The 27,766-nt window shown below is 37.4% G+C and overlaps 1 protein-coding gene across 16 annotated transcripts in view; it reads left to right on the plus strand.

Annotated features, from left to right (window-relative positions):
* The window catches only part of nrxn3b (neurexin 3b), an 812,755-nt gene that overhangs the window by 743,238 nt on the left and 41,751 nt on the right, over positions 1–27,766 (plus strand). For 12 of the 16 annotated variants that reach the window (XM_079888939.1, XM_079888942.1, XM_079888947.1 and 9 more), the window contains 2 exons: positions 4,168–4,339; positions 27,532–27,621. In XM_079888939.1, coding sequence (XP_079745065.1) covers positions 4,168–4,339; positions 27,532–27,621 — 262 coding nt within the window. The remainder of the gene's footprint in view (positions 1–4,167; positions 4,340–27,531; positions 27,622–27,766) is intronic. The other 4 variants (XM_079888954.1, XM_079888940.1, XM_079888941.1 and 1 more) reach the window with 1 other exon arrangement.

Raw genomic sequence — 27,766 nt, forward strand, 5'->3', positions numbered from 1 at the left:
TACACTCATGTATAAATATCAACATCTGCAATACACTTCAGCTGATGATTTTGCTAAACTAACACAATACAACCAGACCAAGGTGTCAGCTAACATGACATTAAAAAGTAAAAGTAAAACCATTAAAAAGTACCATAGTACCAAACTTGTAATATTGAGATAATAAATATAAATATAGGTCTTACCTGCCATCTTGGATTTTTCTTTTTTTTTCATAGAAATCACCACAATGAATTTCTTCGCAAAGGATGCAGTATAGGCTGCCTTAGAATTTACCAATACGAGGTTTCTAAGGAGGCAGCATTATTACATTTCTTTCATTTTCGTCTAGAGTGTGCTTATGCCTGGTAGTCAGCTCTCTGGGTTTTTTAAACTGAGCAAATGTTGCTTGCGGTCGAGACAGAATCGGTGAGCTAGAAAGAGATGCCTGTCTTCAGAGCAATCTGTAGTGAAGCCTCCTGACTCACTTCCATTTGTTATCATTTCAGCCCTCACAACAGAAACTGTCTGATCTAGGATATCTAATAATCAGATGGTCCTGCCCATCCAGCTGTTACTCTATGAGAATGTGCATAATTTGTGCCAGGCATAGTGCATTTGCAATCAGAGAGCTTAAACAGACTCTTAGATCAGGTTGCTGTGTACTGCACTGCTTTTCTTGGCTCTAATGGAGAGCGCATATTAATGAATCATTCTTCGGCTTTTGGTCTGGATTCACTAAATTAACACTCATGGTACACCTCTCATTAAAATCATTCCATGCACTTCGATGTTAATTGTCGATTGAGCCCTCGTCAGCAGGTCTTAGGTTACATTCGTTGAAAGTGGAGCATGCTGGGAGTCTTGAGGCGCTCAGAAAACATTGGGGAACAGTGAACGCTGAAGCGTGTGGTGGCAGATTAATTTATCACACACTTCAGTACAGCACATCCATGTATTTATTTACCTTCGTTTTTGTTTGAAAAATGGCTTCCTCTGCGCCAAGCCTTGAGGACAGGTAATTACACCTTCAAAAGTCCTGGTGGGGATTAAAACAAATGACATAAGAAAGGAAATGCACTCCATCTTGTCTGGCATGCCTTGAAACCCTTTTGTGATGGCTATGTGAACATGAATTCAGAACAGTGAAACTGACATTGCAGATAGTGCCAGTAAACTGCAAAAGACAATGGGGAAAGGTTGTCCATCGGGGAGTTATGAAGAGTCCCCAAACAAGAACCATGTGGGATACATATGAGAAAGGTGGAAGAGCATATGTTTGTGAATTTGCAGTAGGTCGGTACGAAGTGCATTAGTCATCGTTACGTGCATGCCCCACATTCCTGTTGGCAGCTCATTCTTATCTACTGGATTTAAGAAAAAATACAGCAGCCTTGGCATCCAAATCCATTTGCGTGCTCTCATTGGCAGCATCTTTGAGGAGGTTTCTAAAAGTGGATCACTTTAACATGCAAATGTTTCCTGTTAATTAAGCTAGCACCTTCATCATTTTTAGGGATGCTTGATATAATTTTTGCGTTTGTGTGTGTGTGTGTGTGTGTCTGTGTGTGTGTGTGTGTGTGTGTGTGTGTGTGTGTGTGTGTGTGTGTGTGTGTGTGTGTGTGTGTGTGTGTGTTTCTGATACCGATATCGTAGTCTTGAGTATCTGCAGATACAGAGGACCATCCAAAATCAGTACTGTTTTTCTTGATTATTTTAAAAGTGCTGTACCTCACTAGCTACACAATAATTCATTGTAAAAAATAAGAAATACACACAAACACAGATTCTCAAATACAGACCGGCACAAAAGTGCATATTTGAGTCCTATACGTCAGTGGTCTAATCTAACAGACACTTGGTATCAAGTACCACAACTCCAGCAAAATACAGTCCTTTTAAACATTTATGTTCAGATTATGTATAATAATGGAAACATTGGAGAGTGTTTTGCATGCTAACATGTAAATTAATGTGACATGCTGTTTGAAGATGCTGAATGGAAAAGAGTTTCCGTGAACTTAACCCTCTACTGCATAGCGTTGCCTCCAGGCAACGGAAAGTTTTCTTAAGCCCTATGTTCAGTACATTTTTCTTTAAATGATTGCAACCAATTAGAATGTTTGAAAAAATATCAAAGAACAGTCCAATAAGGTTTGGGAGTCACTATCAAGCACCATTTGAAGGCGGGACGTCCTTTTCTGACACATGGTCACTGGAGCACATGGTGTGAGATGAAAGCAAGATTATTTGCTTTAGTAATCTTATTTAAAATGACATGAACTGTACATAAAAAAATATGTGTGTGTGTGTATGAAGGTGTAGAGAAGCCTTTTGGCAGGTTTTGTGATTTTTTTTTTATTTTGCATGTTCACAAATTCAGTTTTTCTTTTTGTTGCCTCAGGGCAACGTTGTGCGATAAGGGGTACTTTTCAAGGATGTCTTGGACAATACCTCACAATGGCAAATAATGTGTTACAAGTAGGGAAGATGTAAGGTTCCTGGGTGCACAGGAACACCCAAAGTCACCAAAGTGACACCAATGTGCAGCATCCACCTGGATGATGCGAAGGCAACCATATTGCGCCAGAATGCCCACAACACACCAGCTTATTGGTGGAGAGGAGACAGAGTGATAGATGGCTCGCAGTCTCTGCTCTAATTCATCCCAAAGGTGTTCTATCAGGTTGAGGTCAGGACTGGTGCGCAGTCATGTTAGAACAGAAAGGGGCCATCTACAAACTGTTCCCACAAAGTTGGGAGCATGAAACTGTCCAAATTGTCTTGGTATGCTAAAGCATTAGGAGTTCCTTTCAATGGACCAAAGGGGCAAAGCCCAACCCCTGAAAAAAAACCCCACACCATAATCCCCCCCTCCACCAAACAACCCCACACCATAATCCCCCCTCTACAAAACTTTACACTTGGCACAATGCAGTCAGGCAAGTACCGTTTTCCTGGCAACCACCAAACCCAGACTCGTCCATTGGATTGCCAGTCAGAGAAGCGTGATTGGTCACTCCAGAGTCCAGTGGCGGCGTGCTTTACACCACTGCATCCCACGCTTTGCATTGCACTTGGTCATGTAAGGCTTGGAAGCAGCTGCTCAGCCATGGAATCCCATTCCATGAAGCTCTCTACAAAGTTTGGAGGTCTGTAGCTATTGACTCTGCAGAAAGTTGGCGACTTCTGTGCGCCTCAGCATGTACTGACCCCAATCTGTGGCCTAGTTGCTGTTGTTCCCAATTGCTTCCACTTTGTTATAATACCACTAACAGTTGACCGTGGAATATTTTGTAGTGAGGAAATTTCACGAATGGACTTATTGCACAGGTGGCAACCTATCACCGCGCTTGAATTCACTTAGCTCCTGAGAGTGTGTGTAGAAGCGTCTGTATGCCTAGGTTCTTGATTTTATACAACTGTGGCCATGGAAGTGATTGGAACACCTGAATTCAATGATTTGGAGGGGTGTCCCAATACTTTTGTCAATATACAGTAGTGTATATGGGGATGATTAGGATACATGAAGTACATGATATGACATGACGCACTACATGATACAAACCTATGTCTGTATCAAATCAAATATATTGATGTGTTTCAAGTGTTTTTTCCTTTTTACCTAAATGATTTCTTGACTTTTTTTAATTTATTTTCTAATTTTTGTATTGCTCTCTGAGAATTGTATAATGATAATTTTCTCTATGATTCTTTACCATTGTTGCACCACGTTGCCCTCAGGCAACAAAAAAATATTTTGGGGTGGGGGGGTTGAGGGAGGGAAATAATAAAATGTTCCCAAATGAGCCAAGAAATGATGTGGAATAATTTTTATCATGTGCCATCAAAATGCATGCATTAGAGGGTTAAATTTAACCGCTTAATATGTTGTCTGTTCCTTAAATAAACTGATTTAATGGCTTCAGAAGATTTGAAATATAATACACTAAACCATCTATCTGAGTAGCTTTTTTTTTTTTAGAGTAACAACTATGGCTAATGCACAGTATCTGATTTTGGATCAGTTCTATCTAACTGATACCTGATCCATCAAAAAGGTCTGTATCAGACAAATATCGAGACTCTGTATCGGATCAATGTACTGTATCCCTAATCCCTTTGCGCTAAGTTAAATCAGCCGTTTGGTATTGCTAGACTGACAAGATTGTGTTGTTTCTGTTCCAGGAAGAAGGAAAGGTGGGCGTAACGTTCAACATCGGTACAGTGGACATCAGCGTCAAAGAGTTGACTACAGATGTCAATGACGGGAAATATCATGTGGTGCGCTTCACAAGGAATGGGGGAAACGCCACCTTACAGGTGGACAACTGGCCGATCAACGAGCACTTTCCATCAGGTAACACCTGCTTACTAACCAAAGTGAAGTTTCTTCAAGAGAAATTAGTTTTTACTGTTAAACCCACTGGATATCATGTGCTCTCAAGAAAATCAAGGCGTGTTAGGCAAAGGACAACATATTTTCATGCCCGTTTAATTTAGTTTCAAGGCATGCAAATTTTCAGAAATGGGAACAGGTGTTCATAATTATAACACTGATCTCCATTCTGCTGAGAGAAAGGCATAGAAAAGAAAGGACACTGCAAAGAATAAAGCAAATGCCACTTAACTCGATCGACTTGGCTTGCGTTTCTTTCTTAATTGTCCTCAGAAATATCCATATGTGGAAGTAATCAAGCCTGGGCACCTGGCCTGTGCACAATGGCAGGCCAAGCCGTTGCCTTTGTCCCTGCGATTAGCACCATGACATCTGGCCAGCTACTTTTGAGAGGTTTTGAAAGGCAGAGGGAAGAGTAGGGCGCAGGTTTAAGGCAGTATTGTGGCAGATACAGCAGCTGTGGGAGAATGATCCCCAGACCTCTGTGTATCTGTGACTCTCAGACTTAGGAAGCAAGCAATGATGGATGAATACAAATGAGTTCATCAAATACAGCAGAGGTTTGTTATAGAAGCTCAAGCTACATGGAGAAATAGGGCATGCTGTAATACTGCCCTCAAACGCTATCAAAAAAAAAAACTCTCGAAGACCCTTCACACTCAATTAATTTGTGTTCTGTGTCCTCCACTTTGATGTCTCTGTTGCTTCGGCACCCTCCGTGGGATATCTGGCCCCTGCACTTCTCGTCCAATTAGAGAGCAGCTCTCGTCAGGGTTACTCAAGCTGTATTCAATGGCAGGTCTTTCTAAAGAGAGATAGCCTTAAAATGGCCAACATACAGGCGGAGGGGGCAGGAAAAAGGACACAGGCTAATTCTGCTACAGCATTAGCTCACTATTCAAGCTGGATCTGTTATGGACACTGACAAAGAGCCAGAGATAGGATGCCATTTTCCTAACAGACTATTAGCCACACTTAAAGCTAAATATAATGCCTGAAATGTCCTAAATGGTCAAACTCAATACATGTAGTTTGTGTACATGAATAAATAAACCTTTACAGCGTCTGGAGGTGTGTAGTGGCTTCTGTTGAAGCTCTTGCATCATTCAGTCTCAAATTAGCCTCAGAGACATGATGTAATGATATAATGATGTAGTCTATGTGAAACATTCATTCAGTAGACATTCCTCGTGGCATCTAGCAGTATTTTAAATGATGGGATATTTTTACACAGGATCTCTACAGAATCGCTTTGAGAACTGGTGTTTACTTAGTGTAGTGTAAACCACAAATTTTTCATAACCTTGCTGAAATAAGAATGTTCTGTGAACCATGTATCAAATAAGAAATTAATGAGGATAGACTGCCATATTAACATAACTCATCAAACAGAAAAAAAGTTAAAGGGTAGAATCTGAACAATTTGTCTTTTTAATTCATCTGTATGTTTGTGTTTGTGTTCCTTCCACCCATATTACATCTATACTTCTAGTAAGCTATCTAGTATGCTACATTGTTGACATCACTATGATGTATGTAATTCAGCCTGCATATATTATCCAGTAGCTCAGTTTATCTAGGTACCATACCATAAAAAAATATTCTTAAATTATTTTTAGTCCAGGAAAGTCATTGTTAAAATGGACCATCAATTTGAGTGCACTGTATTGCTGGATATATTATTCCATGCATTTTTGTTGAGTTATATAAGGTTTCACATGTATGTGCCCATTCAGTTATTCCATAAATCCAAGTTCTTTATTTATTTATTTATTTATTTCATTATTTCTTTATCTTTGTGTAGAATTAACCACGTGTCATGTGCAGTGGAATTCTGGTTAAAAAAAAAAAAGCAGTACAGTGCAGCTAAGTTACGCTGATCATCAAGACCTATTGCTCCCCTGAATTAAATCAATGATGTTACATATTGGCCTCGATTAAAACCCCACAGCTTTGAATCAGACAAGTACTCGATATTAAATTTCAGTAAAGCTTTGCCTCTGATGACATTTAACTCCTTGACTCCCTCCATCCATCATTCAATTGCATATTTGGTAATTCACTGTCTCTTTTTTATATGCATACACACATTGAAACACTGGTATTATGCAGGACATTCAATGTTTTTAATTTGACAATTATTGATTTCAATTCTTCTGTTAAAGGCTGTGCCATCTCTTGAGTAATTACGGTCTAGGATTCAGACTCATCTACTGAATAGCACTTGAAATCCTTCACGTCAGTGATGCTCTGCGTTCCTGTCTCGCTCAATAAACTTTTACCAGATCCTCACAGCTGTGTTGCCATGGCATGGTGTGAGAATATCCAGGGTACCCGTAATCTCTGAGCTTATTCATATGTTTTAACCAAGCATGATGGGCAAAGCATTTTTCAATGCTGAAGAAATTTAACTCTTTCCCCACCAGTTAAATGTTTATAATTTTCAAAAAACTTTCATACCCCCAAAATATTTTGTTCTATGAAGAAACTCTAACCCCGCCCCTAAACTTACCCATCACTGGGGTTTAATCAGATAGTACGGAAATATACAATAAAATAGTTACGAATTGCTATGAGATTGTGTTGGAATATCAGAACATACAATATATCAAAAGAAAGAACAGAACCTCTGCTTTTAAACAAACAAAAAAAAAACAAAAAAAAAAACTTTTTAGTCTAGCTTCTTTTTTTCTTTTTTTTTACAGAAAGCTGCGAAAATCCCATTTTTGTCAAAGACTCAGAATGATGATCAAAACATAGATGGAGTAAATCCATTCCATCAACATTCCGAAAGCTTGCACAGTCCTATACCTCTTCCTGGGTCGACATTTCATTCAGTAACATCTGCCAGTTTTGATTTGCATGCGTTTGAATGTTTGATGATTGCGTTAGCTTACATATATACATAAGCAATGCTTCTATTGCTTGTTTCTGCTTTTTCATTCACAATTTTGTCAGAATACAGACTACTTTTGAATGGCCGTTAATGAAGAATGATGCTTTTGCCCCTACAATAGTCTAGTTAAGGCATCGACCGACAGGGACTAAAGGCCTCATTATACTTCTGCGTCGGACCTACGCCGGAGCCTCTATGCTGTAGGCAATGCGTTGGTTTTCATTTATACTTCTGCGTCGACGCGCAATTACACTTGCAGAGGAAGCATGTGAAACCCGAGGGAGCGGTCCTAGCAGACCAATCACAGCGCTTGCGTCCGCGTAGAGTTGACGCGTTGTTACATTTTTGGAGAGGTGCACGTCAGGGTACGCCGAAGGGTACGCGCGCTACACACAGACTACGACGTAGCTACGGCGTGACTTCAACGCAGAAGTATAAATAGGCCTTAACTTCCTGTGATAACCAGTCAAACCTTAAACCTTTCCATGGTAAGTTTGATTTAAACCTTCATTCACAATAATCACAATCAGTGGTTAACCATATCCAAAAAATAAATAAATAAATAAAATGAACAGTATTTTACCAGATTTTGTAGGCTGATATATGAGATCAGGACAACAACAGTGTTTACTTAAAAGATGGGTGTAATTTTACAAGTCAGTCATACTCACTGCAGAGTGTATTTGAGTGAGATTAGCATTTTCCATTCATGTGATTTCAGAATAACATTCTTTAGCTGCTGGCATTGCAGGGTGGAAAATGTGGCTTCAGTTGATGGACTATGGCCATTGTGTGTGTGTGTTTACTTGGAAGAAACAGATGGCAGAAGAGATAATTGAAGGGCAGCAACAGGCTCAAGCTCTCCTGGGAGAAGTTGGGAACTTTTTCCCTTCTTCAATAACTCCATTACCTTCCCAACAAGGCAGACTATCAGTAATTCCTTGGCGGTAGATTTAAAAGGTGATGCTACAATCGATAAAGGTACACTCTGCTTTACTACTTTTCTGTGTTTTACAAATTTAACCTTATGACATGAAGCGACCTTGTTAAGACATATTAATACAGCCCTTGACTTTTACTTTGTATTTGCTCATTAAATTTCACCATTGTTCTTACATTTGTAAATCATGGTAACCACAAGAAAAACCACACATGACATTAGATTAGATTAGATTAGATTAGATTAGATTAGATTAGATTAGATTAGATTAGATTAGAAAAACTTTATTAATCCCTGTGAGGGGAAACTCGTTCGCCACCATTGCACATTACAGACAAATAAACATTAAGAAACAACAACAATCAACACATACAAAAAATTACACAACTTCATTAAAAAACCTAACTGCATTCGGAGTAAAAGACCTAAATCGCTCTGTAGAACACAGAGGCATTACTAATCTTCCACTAAATGAACTTTTAAGTCCACTAAAAATACAATGTAGTGGATGACCTTTGTAACACATCATTATTTTTATATCATTATTTTGCCCTTGTTCTCTTCTCCACAGTAACCTCAAGTGAATCAGGATTAAGGCCAATAACCGATCCAGCCTTTCTAATCAATTTATTAATCCTATTTTTATCATCTACAGTGATACTACATCCCCAACAGAGCACTGCATAAAACAAAACACTAGCCATGATTCCCTGATAAAAAAACATAAAGAAGCTTCCTACTTACACCAACAGAACTCAACTTCCTCAAAAAGAATAGTCTTGATTGTGCCTTCTTAAAAACAGCCTCACTATTCTTCTTCCAGTTCAGTTTACTGTCCAAATGGACACCAAGATATTTATAAGACTGAACAATCTCTACTTTCTGACCTTTAATTATCACTGGTACTATGACTTCTTTTTTTCTTCTAAAATCAATTATCAATTCCTTAGTCTTCTCCACATTCAAATTTAGGAAATTTTCATCACACCATCTAACAAATAACTCAACCTCTCTTCTATAATCCACGTCATTGCCTTGATTAATTAAACCCACAAGAGCAGTATCGTCTGAAAACTTTTGTATGCAACATGAAGTCTGAGTGTGCCTGTAGTCAGCTGTATACAGATGGTGCCCAACCAGAATGAGACTTTTACCGCCGCCGTTCCCGCGGCGGCAAAATTGGGATGTGTATTTGCTGCCTTTTACCGCTGAGTGGCGCTGTAATCACAGACTTTGAAAAGTGTCAGTTTATTCTCTTTATGACGTAATCTGCCGCGGCAGTAATCTGAGCTGAGGTCACAGATAAATTCAAGATAAATATTGTGGTTAAACGAATTCAAATTCATTAAATTTAAACAAAGTAGACACACGGTAACATTGTGTGCCCAGTTTTTCTATAATTTAGAAAGGTTATGTCAATAGGTTACTTGTCATTTACTTTGTGTTATTTTAATGTGTTTGTAGATTTATTAACTGAAACATAACAGTGAAATAAATTAAAATAATTTACCGTAAAATTAAAACATTTTCAGGACTTGCAGTTACTAACCGATGTTAGTCGGTTTAAGCATTCTTTGTTATATTCAGAATTAAATAGGCTTACATGTTGTATCAATTGAATTCTTTAATAAATAATCAACCACAATGCCTATTACTGCCGCAGCAAAAATAAACCAGTCGAATTTCAAAGTCGTTCGCGAAATGACTAGGCTATACCGGGTGCCGCAAGTGACAGGGCAAAACAGCAGCAACTGCGGCATTTTAAAAGGTAAATTTCCTATCTGTTTATTTAAAAAAAAAAAAAAAAAAAAAAAAAAAAAAAAAAAACCTTGGCGCAAGATCTTGTAAAAAAACAACAACCGTTTTTCATTATTTGAACAAAAATGAGACTGATTGAATTTGTAAAAATATAAACAAACAAAGCAGAGAATAAAACAAACTTTTAGGGAAAAAATATAGGCCTATTATGCTACAACAGAATTGGTTAACATTAACGAAAGCAAAATATGTAAAAATACATTTCAAACAAACTAAAACAAAACAAATTCGTGGCCGAGTGGTAGGCTATAACTTACGTTTCAATAATTCAGATGACATGGGTTCTAATCCCGAACAAACATGGGCTACTTTTTTATTATTAATGCAGAGAGATTTGATAGTTCTAAAATATTGCTACACCATATTGTTTTTTTCTCCTATAGCCTATATTAAATATTTTATATTTATAAAATAAAATTACCATTAATTTCCATTTTACATTAGGGACAATTTTTATCCAACAGAATGGCTGAATTAACATCTGCATAATAATAATAATAATAATAATAATAATAAATAAACAGCACAAGGTCTTGTAAAAACACTTTTTTTATCATTTTTTCGACACATAATTTCGAGACAGTAAATTGCTAATGTTAAAAAACATAAGCAAATAAAAAAAGAATATAACAAACTTTTAAAACAGAGAAAATAGTAGACCTAGGCTATTCAGACGATAGCTCTGTGGTCAATGCATTAACAATAGCCTCTCAGAGCTTCAAACGATCTGAGATCGAATCTCAGTGTAGCCGACAGTGTTTGTGTTTTTCCATTCTTGATGCTTAAATATGCATCTGTTTATTAAAGTCAATCATCTTGTTTAATTATCAATTTACAACATAAATTTGCTACATTCCAGTTGAGCCGCTGCAAAGACGACACATCTGATGAGGAAGACTGTCAGCCGATTGCACCAGAAAATTAAGATGATGAAGCTCGTCTTTAATCTGCTAAAAAGAAATTTGTGTGTGAATCATTCACGAGATTGAGATGACTGACAGTGATACCCGGCCATAGCAACGGAAGACATTTTTCAAAACAGATCGAACAAATCAGAAAAATACTTTCAATACAGTATTGCTTTCAATTAAAAAATAAACAATGAAAATGTAAAAGAAAAAGAAAATTAATTAAGTTTGAAAACCCATCGCACATTTCAAGGTATGAATAAAGTGTCGGAACAGTTTATTTATTTAAACAGGGTTGCATCGATAGAGTTTATTCCCTTTGTGATGCAAAATAAGAAACACAATCTTATTCTTGCAACATTTTAAATTTCTATTGTCAAAGAAATTGCAGCTAAATTAAAAAAATAAAACGGTACAAAACGAAAAAAGTTCAAAGCAACATAAATTAAGAACAGGCGTTTTTCTTTGTCTCTCTCTGGATATTTTTTTAGTAAGTTTGGTCTCCCTCACTGCACGCGGCGGGTCTTTCAGCGTAAAAAAACACCATACAGCTGATAATACTGTATATGTCGCTGTGTGTCATCCACACAAATCACGAAAGAAAAAACTGTAACAAATAGCTTTTGTTCCTTCAAAGATACAACATGCCTTGCTGAATTCACCTCACAATAAAACGAGGTGGGTCGCGAATTAAAGAGCTCTGTATCTGCTAAATTGAAATTGTGTGTGGAAAACCTTTAAATACAATCAATAAAACTACAATATATAATTTAATAAGATATAGGGCCTACTGTACATAGGCTATGGACTTTTGGAGATTTTGAGATTAATCCTTAAAATAATTTTGCCTTTGCCTGCTCATCAGGCTGGCTCCGACACTCTCCATATGAAAGACGGAACATTAACACCTCTGTCCTGCACCCCCACGATAAAGCAACTATTGCCTTCTCCAAACCCCCCACAGGCTAGCTGAGTTTGCAAAACAAAACAAAGAGTTTGCCACTCGTCGTGGTTTGCCAAAACACTTCATTATAAACTTCAATATTTCATTCAAAACAATCTCAAAACGCTTTGTGACATTTTGAAAAGCCGTGGATGCATTACTGCCACTGGAACCATGAACGCAAATACTGGTTCTGATTTTATTGTTTGTCGTTTAAAAGTCATATATATATATATATATATATATATATATATATATATATATATATATATATATATATATATATATATATATATTAACAGAACTGCTTTTGAAATTACGATTGGAATCATTATAGGTTACAGAAGTAAAGTCATTGTATAATAGGCTATTTGTTGCTTATTGTAAAATGGAAATGCATGGTGATTTTATTTTGTAAATAGGCTATAAGCAAAAAACTATGTTTTAGAACTAGACAAATCTCTCTGCATCAACAATAGACTATAAAATGCATTAATAGGCTAATATAAAAATATCAGTAGTCCAAGTTAGTTCGGGATTCGAAACCGTGTCATCTAAATGATCGTAACGTAAGTTCAACCACTCGGCCACGATTCACTCGTTGCGACATGGCCTAACGTTCCAGTGTGTCTTCATTCAAATGAACGCGCCGCCGCGTTTGTCGAACACTAATTCAACATGCCAGAAAAAAACCTGGCTTTGGAACAATGCATAGCGCCACTCGTCGTCTTGTGCCAAAAAAATTACAATAGTTTAGTTTAATTTATTTCAGTGTTAATGTTTGAGTTAAAAAAATCCTCTACAAATTAAATTAACACAAATTCGGCTACAAGAGTCCTTTATAGGCTAAGTAAAAAGCAAAGGGCTTATAGTCTTAATATTTAGGCTACTTTGCTTAAATTCGATACATTTATTTTCAGTAGGGCCAAATAAATTTGTAGGGATGTAATTTCAGTGTCAGAAAACACTAGTTTATTGATAAAAATCAATGCACGCATCACCGGATTTACAAATACACATCTTGCTTGTTGCACGCACACATATTATGTCGAAAAAACGAAATATTATGTTGAAATAACATTATTATTAATAATACATCTTTTAGAATATTTGATTAAATGCTAATTGTTGCGCTTGTTCAATTTAATAAAATTAAAACTTTAATTGTGATAATTAAAATAATTGAAAATTAAATATTTAGTGGCCAAGTTTTGCTAATTTAGGCTATCATATAGGCTAGTATATGCCTATTGCCTATATTAAGTAGGTCATATTAAGACAAGGCATATATTAAGTTATTTTAGCTGTTATGAGAAAAATAAATTAACGAAATCTAAAATCTAAATCTAATAAATCTAAAAAAAAAATTCTAACGCCAATTCAACATGTCAGAATAAAACTTGATTTTTGAACAATGCGTAATGCCACTCGGCCTGGTGTGCCAAAACACTACATTTTAAACTTCAATGTTTAATTCAAAACAATCTCAAAACGCGTTGTGACATTTTTTTAAAGCAGTAGCCTAGCCTATACATTAAGGGCATTGAAACCATGATCTTAACTAAAACCCGTTCCGCGTAATCTCTGAAAAATTATACCACACTACTCCATGTATTTTTTTTTAAGGACTGCTTTTGAAATCACTATAAATTACTATGCAATTGTATCGCTCACGGGAGCTCTTCATTTATCTAATTCCTCAATAGAATAGTAAAAATATTCAGCGTCATTGCTCCTAATATCGTCTCTATTTTTAACTTTTGATTCTATTTTTTCAGTTCTAAAATTGATTCTATCTTTGGTTCTATTCTGTTGTAGCCTAATAGGCCTATTTATATATATGAAAAATATGCCTATCAGGCTTAGGGTTTTATATTTAACCCACTTACATTTTAAAATACGGCTATTGCTGCTGTTTTGCACAATGTCCCTTTGCGCCACCTGGCGGTCATTTCGGGAACGACTTTGAAATGCGGCTGGTTTATTTTCGCCGCGGTGATTTCGCCACGGCGGCTGGCGCGGCGGTAATAGGCATTCTGGTTGGGTACCATCTGTACAATGAAAAAAGAAATGGTGATAAAACTGTGCCTTGAGGGGCTCCTGTTTTAGTAAAAATAATGTCAGAAATTTTATCTCCCAGCCTAACAAACTGGGGTCAACGTATAAGATAATTCAATACCCACATAATAGTTTTACTATGGAGGTTACAACGCAGTAATTTATCAGCTAAAACATGTGGTTGAATTGAATTAAAAGCACTAGAAAAATCAAAAAAACATAATCCTAACAGAGCTGGAAGTTGTTTCCAAATGATTATAAATATTATGCAACATAAAGAGTATGGCATCATCTACTCTCACACCTTTTCGGTATGCAAACTGTAACGGATCTTGAAAATCTGACAACTGACTACCCAAATAACCAAGGATAATCCTCTCAAAACATTTCATTATTTGTGATGTCAAAGCAATGGGTCTCAAATTGTTTAAACTACAACCCACATTACCATGTTTTGGGATTGGGACAAGACACAATGTTTTCCACATATCAGGTATTTTCGATGAAAACAAAGACAAAGAAAAAATTGAGTGAAAAACTGAGCACAACTGATCAGCACAAACTTTCAAGCTTTGTTGGTCTTAAGACACTTTGGCCCGGTTTCACAGACAGGGCTTAGACTAAGCCAGGATTAGACCATATATCAATTAGGACATTTAAGTAATTTTTATAAACATGCTTAGAAAAAAACATTACCGATGTGCATCTTAAAACTAAAAAGGCACTGATATATTTTTAAGATCAGTCAGTGCAAGTTTATTTCAGTGGAAACAGCTCAGACTTACATTTTAGTCTAGGACTAGTCTTAAGCCCTGTCTGTGAAACCAGGGGTTTAACTGCCGACGAACATCATTTTCATTAATAACAATTGCTGGACTACAGTCCACATTATCACCCTGTACAAGAGATTCTAAAATCATATCATGAGAGGCAGAAAAATCAAAGTCTTCAAACCTTGCAAAAAACGTATTTACCTCATTTACATTCAGTCCTGACCAGCAAGCACTGTTATTTTTGGTTCCATAACCAGCAACAGATTTCAAACCATTCCAAAGGCCCCATGTGTTACAATTAGACATTTGTTCTTCAACTCTTTCCTTATATTTAACTTTACTCTGTTTAATAACTCTTCAGTTCCTTTTGCACAGTTTTAATCTGATCTCTATCACCACTAAAAAAAGCTGCTTTTTTCCTATTAATAGCTGCTTTAACCTCCCTAGTAACCCATGGTTTATTATTAGGAAACATTTTAATTTGTTTACGTGGAATGACAGACTCGACGCAGTAATTTATATAACAGGTGACTTTGTCAGAAATACTGTCCAAATCATCATCGTCAAAAACATCGTCTGTACAATCAAAACATCCTCTTAACCTTTCACAGGCATCATCCGACCACACACACACACAGTCTTATAGCCAATGGGCTGATTTCAGATTACAGGGGAGAATCTGGATGTCAAAGATATTAAATTATGATCAGATTTCCCCAGTGGTGGGAGCCTCTTTGCACCATAACTCTCCTTAACGTTCGTGTAGAATAAGTCAATGATTTTACCATCCCTAGTAGGACATGTCACCATTTGCTTAAAGGAGGGTAAGGTAGCAGAGAGAGTACTGTGGTTAAAATCCCCATTTACTATAAACAATGCATCCGGGGAAGCGCGTTGCATATCATAAGTAACTCTCGAAATTGTTTCCGTGGCCAGCCTTCCATTTCCCGATGGAGGAATGTAGACCACTTGTACAATAACATGAGAAAGTTCTCTGGGCAAGTAATAAGGTCGGCAACTTACCGCAAGCAGTTCAATGTTCTGGTCACAAATTTTCTCTTTCACCGTAACATGGCTAGGATGGCACCACTGATCGTTCACATAGAGGCAAACACCTCCTCCTAATTTTTTACCAGTCCTCTCCGGATCTCTATCCAGTCTGAGGAGTGAAAATCCTTCCATTTTAACATGAGACTCTGGTATCTTATTGGACAACCAAGTCTCCGTAAAACACAGTAGGCTGCTCTGTCGAAAAAGGCGATCGTAGCGCACAAGAGCAGACAATTCATCCACTTTAGTCTCCGTAAAACACAGTAGGCTGCTCTGTCGAAAAAGGCGATCGTAGCGCACAAGAGCAGACAATTCATCCACTTTATTTACCAACGAGCGGACGTTCCCCATAATCACTGCGGGTAACACCGGTTTATATCTCCGCCGACTGTTCCTAACTCGAACTCCTCCTCTGCGGCCTCTCTTCCTGGTCTTTAAGGTGATTTCCGACAGATCGAAGTCAGGAACAAATCCACCAGAAGCTGAGACCCGCCAACCCAAGAGCTCCAGCCGGCTATAGGTGATGAAGGACAGTCCTAGTCCGGGTTCACTTCCATCCTGCGGGCCCAGTGTTTGAGTAACTCTCCAAAACACTATTCCCCATAGCCAGAGAAGGCAAAACAACTTGCGAATATTTAATATCGCCATAGTAGCGTCGTCCGAATTCAGTCCAGTTTAAAATTAAGCATCCAATAATTAAAAAAGTTATTTAAAAATACATAAAACACAATGAACAAACACTCTGCACACAGGTGGCCGAGTCGCCAGCAAAAGGGGCAGCGCCTCGCCTTGTAACTGACATGTCAATTTGACTGAAAAAAAAAACCATTATGGTTTAGTTATAAAAGTAGGGTATTTTTTATGAACATCAGTGGCCTAAACAAACTAAGTATAGATATAAATGAAAAGAGAACTTCCTTTAGCCATTCAATGGAGACAGAGATGCGTCCTGTGAACAGCACAGCACTTCCCAGCAGAACACACATTATTCTGACATGTGTTCAGCGAGACCTTCATAGCCAAGGTTCGACTGCGTTCCAATGAAGAACAGACTCTTCTCACTTCTTCACCAGTATGGGTCATGAGGAGCTGGCAACAGAATTCATTCACACATGTTTGTATGCTTACAGCATCTGCTGACGGCCCCCTACCGCAAATCTCTGGCACTGAAAGGGGATGTACTGACACAATGCCAGCATTTGTTTTGATTAAAGCGCTTCCATCTGAAGGGAGTGATTCAGATATTGTTCTAGCGGGAAACCTACACAAATCTGCTGATGGAGGGGAGGAAACAGAGACATCTCTCACAGATATGAGCTCTTCTTTTGCTCTGAGCTCTTATGGAAGAGGAAATGTGACACTCCAGGATTGTGTTGTAAAGGTATATAAACGCTTATACTGGAATATACTGTTAGTGAACATCCTGACGCTGCTCACACTGCTGAGAGCGCTGTTTAGATTAATATGTAGATTAATAACACGCTTTCCTCTCTTTAACAAAATAAACACAACAAAAATTACAGCGGTGAGAAAACATTTGTTAACCCTCTGGGCTTCTTCGCCCTAAAACGGGCGAAAACTTGAACGTTTCGAATTTTTAAATTTTTTTGCTTCATCGGATGGGGGTGAAACTTGGTGACTTTTGTTTTATTACCTATATGAACACACAAAAAAATCAAGGAGATGATTCTGATATGTTAAAGGGTCGTAAAAAAAAAAGTCACACTTAGCTTCCTCCCGCCCGAAAACGGGCGACATAGGAAATGAATGGGAAATACGAAAAAATAGGAAAACTCAGAGAAACTTTTGGTGGTACAAGCTACAGATCAGCCACTGTGCTGAAAAAAAGTGTACAGCAATGAAGGGGTGACACTCTAAAACATCAAGAGTGCAAATAAGACACCCTCCCCCCCACACACACACACCCCCACACACACAAACACACACACACACAAAGAGAAATGAACTGGTAAGACTGAAACAGCTAATTTTGCCCCAAACTATATAAAAATTATATAATCATAATAACTCCAAAACTATAGCAAGGAGAGTCAAAAGGTAGGTATCGTTTAAAAGAACTCTTTTTACATTTTTTGAAAATATAAATTACATTACATTTGGACATTGTCCTGCCAAGAAACAGCGGATAAAAGACAATATATATATATATAATTTTTATTATGATTTTGCATATCTTTCTTATTTGTCATGGAATAACTCAGGAAGGAAATAAGGTAGGAGGAAAATTCTTTTTTAGTGAAGTCCCCCTACATGTTAGCTGCATCTGGATAAAATAATAATAATTTTTGATCAAGGAATCAAAAGTTACAGCATTTGGAAAAGAGACAGCCTTTTTGTACAGTCTTTGACACCCCCTCATGGGCAATTTTTTCTCCATGAAGAATATCTTGTCATAAAAGCAATAGATTATGTTAATTTTGGGCTCATTTTAATTGTAATAATATGCTGTAAAAAATGAAGTGCCATTTTCAATTATCTGAGAATGTTTCATGAGCTGTATGATGTTTTTGACACATTGCAGTACATTATTTTATAGATTATGAAAAAAAAGAATTCTATTTATCAGCAAATAACTCAACTTAAGAGTTTTTCAGAGTGGATACATTCACTGTAAAGTTCAGACTCTAAGCTTTCAAATGACATCAACTTTGTGTTAATCAAGGCAAGATTTTTTTAAAATATGGTAAAGAATATTTTCGCAGCTAGGTGGCGCCTGCTGGCGGTACACTCGGTTTTAGAGGGATTACTCAGCAGTCGTTAGGAGTTAATAAATGTAATTAGATGCATTAAAAAGCTGAGATCCTAAGCTTTAAAATGATATATAATTTGTGTTGTTCCATTCAGTGGTTGCTTAGTAATAATTTTTTTTCTTTCCGAATGGGAATAAATCAAATAAATAAATAAAAAAGCTATAGGCCGCCTATAGGCGGTTATAGGACATGACACAAATTAATACATTTTGAAGCCACTAGATGGCGCTCTTCTCACTTGAAATTTTTTTTTTTTTAGGCCTGCACTCTATTTTGATGTGAAATGTTGCATTTATTGAAAAATAAAATAAAATAAAAATATATATATTAATTCTAATGGAAAAAATAGCTCATAAAATAATATAATTAATGCAAAGTATCATAAAAAATTCTAAAAATTCTAAATAATAATCAGAAAACATTATAGAACAAAAATATATTTGATTGGTTATCCTGGGAAAAAGTAAAGTAAAATTTTAAGGCTTCGCCCGTTTTCGGGCGGGAGGAAGCTAAGTGTGACTATTTTACGAAGAAGCCCAAGAAAGCATCTGATCACAGCGATGTGGATATGTTTGCACTACCAATTTGGCACTCCAGTAAAGTCACGTCACATTTATTTATTTAGCACACAGATTGTTTAAATCTTTTCCCACTTTTCACAGAAAATTCCATAATTTGTGAGAAAACGTTAACAGAAACTTCCGGCTTTCCGTGTTTTCACTGTTGTAAAGTAGGGGGCGCTGTTAAACAACTTCTAAAAGAGTACTGAATCTCCTGATCAAAACACAGGAGAAGCCTAACCCTAACCCTAACCCCATATTCAAGTGTTGATAAAAAAAAAAAATCATTAAGCTAGAATAAAACGTTTTTGTTGTTGTTTAAAAGCAGAGGGTCTGTTCTTTCTTTTCATATATTGCATGTTCAAATATTCATACTACAAAATATTCTGGGGACCATGAAACTTTGGTGAAAATGATCAAAAATGCTGGCGGTGGCTGGCAACTTTTTTTAAAACGGTAAATGCTTTTTTCAAAAAACTTCACTTTCTACTATAAAGCAGCTCTCCAGTATGTTCATGTTTTTACTTACGTAATTCTGACTTCAACGGACTGAACAGAAGAAATAAACCGGGGAAGATTTCCACGTCAGAGAAGGTGGAGCCTCAGAGCACATCTTCCTATTACGAAATCTCCATGGACCAGTGGTAGTTCAGAAGGGTTTACCTTTTCCAGAAAGTTCGCTTTGGCAAGTTGTTTCGAACACCAAACGCCAGTTCACTTGAAGTATATCAGGTGGTGTCGAGTATAGACAGAGTATAGTGATTTTCATTGAACATTGTTTGGGGGTTAGAAAGCGCTGCAGAGATCATCATAATATGTATTCACATTAACATGAGAGATAGCAAGTTCTGGCGGAGCGTCTGTTTTCTGAAATGAATGTCCAAACCCTCAAGCTCTTCTAGATCTCTCCAGCATGCAGGCCTTCATCCAGGAAAGCCACTCCAGCCCCGGGCTCGCATGCACTGCCCGTCTGGATCAAAGGCATCGGCAGTCCTGGAAGCTACTTATTACCCCCCACCCTCACCCCTTTACCTCGCCCATATCCCCCCTGCTCCGCCAGCAGTCACCAGCTCACTTTGAAGACCCTTTTTTGCCTATTTTAAAAAGAGAGCACAAGAAAAGCAGGGCGTTTTCAATCGCTACCAGCCACATCCATTTCTCATCCCTGTCACTGTAGAACCTTTGTGTTTCTGAATAGCACTCCTATTCTATGCACCTTTTTCTCTTTGTGAAGTTCTAAGAAGGTACGCTGTGACTCAGCGCTCAGTAGCTTTAGCTAAGTGAGATGTGTTGAGTAACTTTGCTCTTTTCAAATCCTTTTTGCATTTTTTTTTCCTTAGGCTGTGGTGTTTTTTCTTTCTTTCTTTCTTTTCTCCCATTACAACATCTCCAGAGAATTGCTGTAAAGTATATTTTTTTCTTATGTTAGATGTATGAGGAAAAAAAGGCATAGGAACTCAAAAATGAAAATTCTATCATATATTACTGTTTTTGAAGAATGTTCATGCAGCTTTGTTCATACAATGTGAGTAAGTGGGTACAGATGCTGTTGAGTTTTCAAAATGACAAAAAAGCACCATAAAAACATAAAAATGCTCCATATGACTTGTCCACCGTATTATTGTTCTATAGTTTAAAGTATGGAAAAGAATAGCAAGGGGGGTGGGGGGGATTTTCCTGTAATGATATTCCCTGTTATATTAAAATGTCAAAGGCAAATCACAGAAGAAGTGTATTTGTAAAACAAATTTACAAATCTTTACAAGTTTAGAAAAATCTTTATTTCTATGGTCCACTTTAGACATTCTTCTAACTATAAGTAACTTTTCAACTACATGTCAACTAACTCTCACTAGAGTATTAGTAGACTGTCTGCTTAATATCTCCTAACACTTTATTTTGATGCTCCACCAACAGACATTCTACTGACTATAAGTAACTTTGCAACTACGTCAACTTATTCTACTAACCCTAACCCTTACAGATAACCCTAACCTAACAGTCTTCTACAGTCTACTAATACTCTGAGAGTTAGTTGACATGAGAAAACACTTCTCTGCCATTAACAAGATTTTACGTTTTTCCGTTTTTGACGAGTACAGTCTCAAGTCGAGTCAAGTCAAGTCATCTTCATTTATATAGTGCTTTTAACAATGTAGATTGCTTCAAAGCAGCTTTACAGAGACAAACGTATAATTTAAGGTAACAGAGATTGTTTTGGCTTTATAGCGGTTCTTTAATAAAGTTATTTTCCAGCTAAAGTTAGTTTTGATTGATTCGCTTCCGTCGCAACAATCATTTGTTATTAAATTAGGGGCCGCTAAGACGACACCATTCTCTCTACACAGACTTTAAACGCGAACCTGTGAGAAACGCTGATGGCGGTCACATGCGCATTAAGAATTGGTTCTATAGTTATGTGCGTTTGAATATATGTGCGCAGGTTTGGAATTCCCTACAAACCAAGCCTAAACAAAGTACTGGTGTTTCCTTATAATTTTTGATACAGAATTTTATTTTATTTTATTTTATCAATTCGGGGTAGATACGCGAATTGAGTTTCCCGACGACGCTTTATCTGTAGAGTGGTAAAGGGATTCTCCATAGGGAGAGACTAGTTGGCACTTCAGCACTGCGTTGTCATCGGGTTCAGGCGCAGGTCCTTCATCAGATCTGGATACGGCCTGGATCCGGCAGGCTGCGGGAAAACCTCGGGATAAACAAAAGACACTAAAATTAGCGTAGATGCCATTCTTCTTATGATGTAACGAGTACATCAGGATTTATGGGAAGTGTTCCCGGTTCCAGCTGACCTAATCTATGCAGCCTAACACTGAATTATAGAAGTCTATAATGTATTATGTGAATGCTAGATCAAAGAGATCTAGCTTTGAACTGACAGACTGTGTCTGCTTCCCGGACAATGTTAGGAAGACTGTTCCAAAGTTTTTGTGCTAAATAGGAGAAGGATCTACCACCAGCAGTCGATTTTGATATTCTAGGTATTACCAACTGGCCGGAATTTTGAGATCACAATAGACGTGAAGGACTATAATGCGTTAAGAGCTCGCTCAAGTACTGCGGAGCTAAACCATTTAGTGCTTTGTAAGTGATCAGCAATATTTTAAAATTGATGCGATGTTTAATAGGGAGCCAGTGCAGTTTTGACAGAACCGGGCTAATATGGTCATACTTCCTGGTTCTGGTAAGAACTCGAGCTGCTGCGTTTTGAACTAGCTGTAGTTTGTTTATTAAGCCACCCAGTAGAGCATTACAATAATCTAACCTTGAGGTCATGAACGCATGAACTAATTGTTCCGCATTTGTCAATGAGAGCATATGACGTAATTTAGATATATTTTTAAGATGTAAAAATGCAGTTTTACAGATACTAGACACATGACTTTCAAATGAAAGATTGGTATCAAAGAGCACACCCAGGTTCCTAACCGACGATGAAGACTTAACAGAGCAGCCATCAAGTGTTAGACAGTATTCTAGGTTATTACGTGTGGGAGTTTTTTGTCCAATAATTAGAATCTCTGTTTTTTCAGAATTTAGAAGTAGGAAATGAGTCATCCAATTGTTTATATCAGCTATGCATTCCGTTAATTTTGTGAATTGGTAGGTTTCGTTTGGTTTTGAAGAAATATACAGCTGAGTATCGTCGGCATAACATGAAAGCTAATTCCATGTTTCCTAATGATATCTCCTAATGGTAGCATGTACAGAGTGAACAGCAGCAGTCCTAGTAATGAGCCTTGTGGTACGCCATACTGAACTCTTCATTTACTGCTACAAACTGATAACGGTCAGATAAGTATAAGTGCAATTCCACTAATGCCAACATAATTTTCGAGTCTATTTAAAAGAATGTTGTGGTCGATAGTGTCAAATGCAGCACTAAGATCGAGTAACACTAATAGAGAGACACAACCACGATCGGATGATAAGAGCAAATCATTTGTGACTCTAATGAGAGCTGTCTCGGTACTATGGTACGGTCTAAATCCGGACTGGAAATCCTCGCAGATATCATTTCTTTCAAGAAAGGAACACAGTTGTGAAGACACTGCTTTTTCTAATATCTTTGACAGATAAGGTAGATTCGAGATCGGCCTGTAATTGACTAATTCTGTAGGATCAAGTTGCATTTTTTTAACAAGCGGTTTAATCATAGCCAGCTTAAAGGTTTTTGGTACGTATCCTAGAGACAAAGATGAATTAATGATATTAAGAAGAGGATCTATGACCTCTGGACGTATTTCTTTCAGTAGCTTAGTCGGTATAGGGTCTAACATACATGTTGTAGATTTAGATGATTTAACGAGTTTAGTAAATTCTTCCTCTCCTATAGCAACAAATGAATAAAATTTTTCCTTAGGGAGACTACAATGCACTGCCTGATGCGATACTGTAGTAGACGGTTGCATAGTTATAATTTTCTCCCTGATATTATCAATCTTATAAGTGAAGAAGTTCATAAAGTCATTACTGCTGTGCTGCTTGGAAACTTCGGTGCTTGAAGCTTTATTTTTCGTTAGTTTAGCCACCGTTTCAAATAAATACCTAGGATTATGTTTATTTTCTTCTAATAGGTTTGAAGGCCTCTCTGTAAGCAATCGAGCTCTCTTTCCATGAAATGCGAAATACCTCTAGTTTTGTTTTCTTCCAGTTGCGCTCCATTTTTCTGGCTGCTCTCTTAAGGGCCCGAGTGTGCTCGTTGTACCACGGTGTTGGACTATTTTCTTTAATCTTCTTTAAGCACAACGGAGCAACTGTGTCTAAAGTGCTGGAAAAGAGAGAGTTAAAAGTTTCTGTTGCAATATCGAGTTCTTCTAAGCTATCCGGGATGCTGAGATGATGAAACTGATTAGGAAGATTATTAATAAAGCAATCTTTAGTGGCAGAAGTGATAGGTCTAACATATTTGAAACACGGAGTCGGCTTTGCAGCCTTGGCTAAATGAAGTTTACACGAGACTAGATAATGATCTGAGATGTCATCGCTCTGCTGCAGAATTTCAACGTCTATTCCATGTGATAATATTAGATCTAGAGTATGATTACGACAATGAGTAGGTCCTGACACGTGTTGTCTAACTCCAATAGAGTTTACAATGTCTTTAAATGCCAAACCCAATGCATCTTTTTCATTATCTATGTGTATATTAAAATCACCAACAATTAGTACTTTATCTGCAGTCAATATTAATTCTGATAGAAAGTCCGCAAATTCTTTGATAAAATCTTTATGGTGCCCTGGTGGCCTGTATACAGTACTATATATACTATACTTATACTATATATTTTTACATTAAGTACTAACACTTCAAAAGAATTATATTTAAAACTTGATTCCTTAGTGGTTTTGAAAATATTACTATAAATTACAGCAACTCCTCCCCCTTTGCGTTTCAGACGAGGCTCATGTTTATAACAGTAATCTTGCGGGGTGGACTCATTTAAAGTAATGTAATCGTTTGGTTTTAGCCAGGTTTCTGTCAAACACAGCACATCTAGGTTATTATCTGAAATCATATCATTAACAATGAGTGCTTTTGAAGTAAGCGATCGAATATTCAGCAACCCAAGCTTTAGCATTTGAACATCAATTAAATTTTTAACCTTAGATGGGTTTAAACGGTTTTTGGATTTTCAAATTCGGGGAAAAGACACAGTCTCTATATGATGATAGCTAGGTGAAAGAGGCTCTATGTGATTGGATTTATCTGACCTGGGTGACGCGAGGCCGCTAGCAGATAGTCGGTTTAGCCAGTCTGTCTGCTTCCTGACCTGAGCCCCAGATTGTCATGTTTGAGCTCTAAGACTATGTGCCATATTACTAGAGAGAAGAGCAGCACCATCCCAGGAGGGATGAATACCATCTCTTTTCAACAGGTCAGGTTTGCCCCAAAAACTTTTCCAATTGTCTATAAATTCTATATTATTAAGCGGACACCACTTAGACAGCCAGCCGTTAAGAGAACACAATCTACTAACTATCTCATCACTCCTGCGAACAGGAAGGGGGCCAGAGCAAATTACATTGCTTGACATCGTACTTGCGAGTTCACACACCTCTTTAATATTAATTTTGGTGATCTCCGACTGGCGGAGTCGAACATCATTTGTGCCGACGTGAATAATAATCTTAGAGAATTTACGATTAGCATTTGCCAGCAGTTTTAAATTTGCTTTGATGTCAGGCGCTCTGGCTCACGGCAAACATGTGACTATGGTGGCTGGTGTCTCTATTTTCACGTTCCGTGTAATATAATCGCCAATAACTAGGGCACAATCAACAGAACTCTCAGTGGGTGTTTCACTGAGCGGGGCAAATCGATTTGTTATGGTAATCGGAACGGAAGAGTGGTTTTTTGATCCGCGACTAGAGCGATCCCTCACTGTCACCCATTTGACTGGCTGCGCAGGCACTAATTCAGCTGGAACCGAATCATGTAAAGAGTTCACTATGCTAGGCACATCCAAAGCATCTAAAGCTCTAGCACTCTTACTATCCTCAATTAAAGTTTGGATGCGTGTCTCTAGTTCTGAAATCTTCTCCGTTAGCCTGTCTCCTTGCATTTATCACATATAAATCCTATATTGCCAACAGAGAAGGCTATGCTAAACATGTGACATGAAGTGCAGGTGACAATAACAGGACAAGACATTACTCACCGTGTTTGTTGAGTGATTCTTACTCACCTGAGGTTTTTATGAACTCAAAGGCGCGGGCGCGCGAGAGAAAAATAAATAAATAAAAATAGCTGCGCGCACGGGTGGCGCGTTAACAGGCTAGCGAATTACTAGCGTGTTGTGCTAGTAGTAACGGAAGCTAGCGATGTCAGGTTAATCTGAGATGTTGGGTAAGCTGTATTTAGTAGTAGTATAAACAACTAGAAATTGTAGTAAATGATGGTTCAAAACAAGGAAATACGAGGCTAAGACGGAGCTTACAGCACCGAAGCAAACACACTTACAGCAGGCAGCGAGGCAGACAGGAGCCTCTCCAGATCAAAACACAGGCAAAGAAGAAGCAGAAACTAGGGTTCTCATAAGCAGATGCATATGAAAAATAATGTGATTTTCAACAATAAACAGCATATAAATCAAAACAGCCTAATGTTACCGATTGAAATATCGACCCAGGAAATGGGTCAACCCCAAAGGGGTGTTGATGGACTCGATCTACTCCATCAATGTTTTGATCATCGTACTGAATCTGATCCAGATGTAGTCTTTGACAAAAACTTTTATTTCTTTTTTTTCAAAATTGATCATGTTTATGAAAATTACCCACAATCAAGTGTTGATAAAAAAAATAATGCATTAAGCTAGAATAAAACTGTTTTTTTTTTTGTTTTTGTTTTTTTATATAAAGCAGAAGGTCTGTTCTTTCTTTTGATATATTGCATGTTCAGATATCCACACAACAAAATATTCTGGGGGCCATTACAATTTCATTAAACCTTCTTTAGTGAAAAAAGTTGGCTGGCAACTTGTGGACCATTGAAGTGGACCAATGAAATAAAGTGTAATCAGTGGATTTATTATTTTATTTTGAAGAAAACTTCAAAGATGAGAATCTTTTCAATATACTTTAGTTTGAAATAAAAACATGCCGTTTCATTCATTATTACCAACTTTTATTTAACAAATGCTTGAAATATTTAAGCTCCTACGTTTATTTGACATTTGATGAACTGGTTGACATTTCTCCAACATTTGATGAGCTGGTTGCAAGCATGTGTTTAGAGCAGCTGGGCATGACGTAAGCACAACCAAGATGGCAGATGTTAGATTCCCTCTTACAGCACTAACGCTTCACTCAGTTTAGAGAAAGAAATATAACAAAGTCCAATGGCAGAATATTCAAGCTCCTCTGAGGGCTTCCAGGGGCCTCACACCACGCTGTAATGATCTCATCTGTATGCACTGTCTTCCTCAAATCTGTGTCATCACAAGCCTTATTTCCCAGCAGGTTTAGAGCTTCTACACATTATCTCTTTCTCTCTCTTTCTCATTCACTCTTTCTCTTACAAATAGTTTGTAAAGTGTTCCTTGGCCCCTTGAAATGTAAGAGCATATGATGTCCAGTGGGAAAAGAGTTACACCTCATTTTAAGGATTGCTGAGCAGGAGATGAGAATACTGTTTGAAATTAATTGTTAGTATGTGTCTCGCTTTCACAGTTGTCTGTATTTTGCCATAAAGTATAAATGTGATGCGTGATTCTTGTTCCAAATAATTATGTGTTAAACTGTTTATGAGTTGGTTATTTGATAAAGATGCTTTATAATCTTAAAACTGAATTTAACCTTTCAATGAAACCTAAACAAGAACTAAATAATTTTAAACACGGCTAAACCTTCTTAAACAGTGTATAAATGTGCAATGTGCTAAGATGTCTTTTAAACTTTCAAACTTTAAAGGCAACAGCGACATTGAGCGTTATCAAATGGCTAATAAGAAAATCCCATTCAAATATACCCGGCCGGTCGAAGATTGGCTACATGAGAAAGGTAACCTTCACAAGACCCTCAGTGTTTTCTTTTGTTTTCGTTGATTTTAATTTGCGTTCATATGCTCCTTGTCATGCCGTTTCGTTATATTTTTGTCCAACCAGTTCTGATCAGCCTTTTGCCACTAATTAACCTAAAATGTTCA

Source organism: Squalius cephalus (genome assembly GCF_949319135.1).
Source record: "Squalius cephalus genome assembly, chromosome: 12".
Classification (NCBI taxonomy): domain Eukaryota; kingdom Metazoa; phylum Chordata; class Actinopteri; order Cypriniformes; family Leuciscidae; genus Squalius; species Squalius cephalus.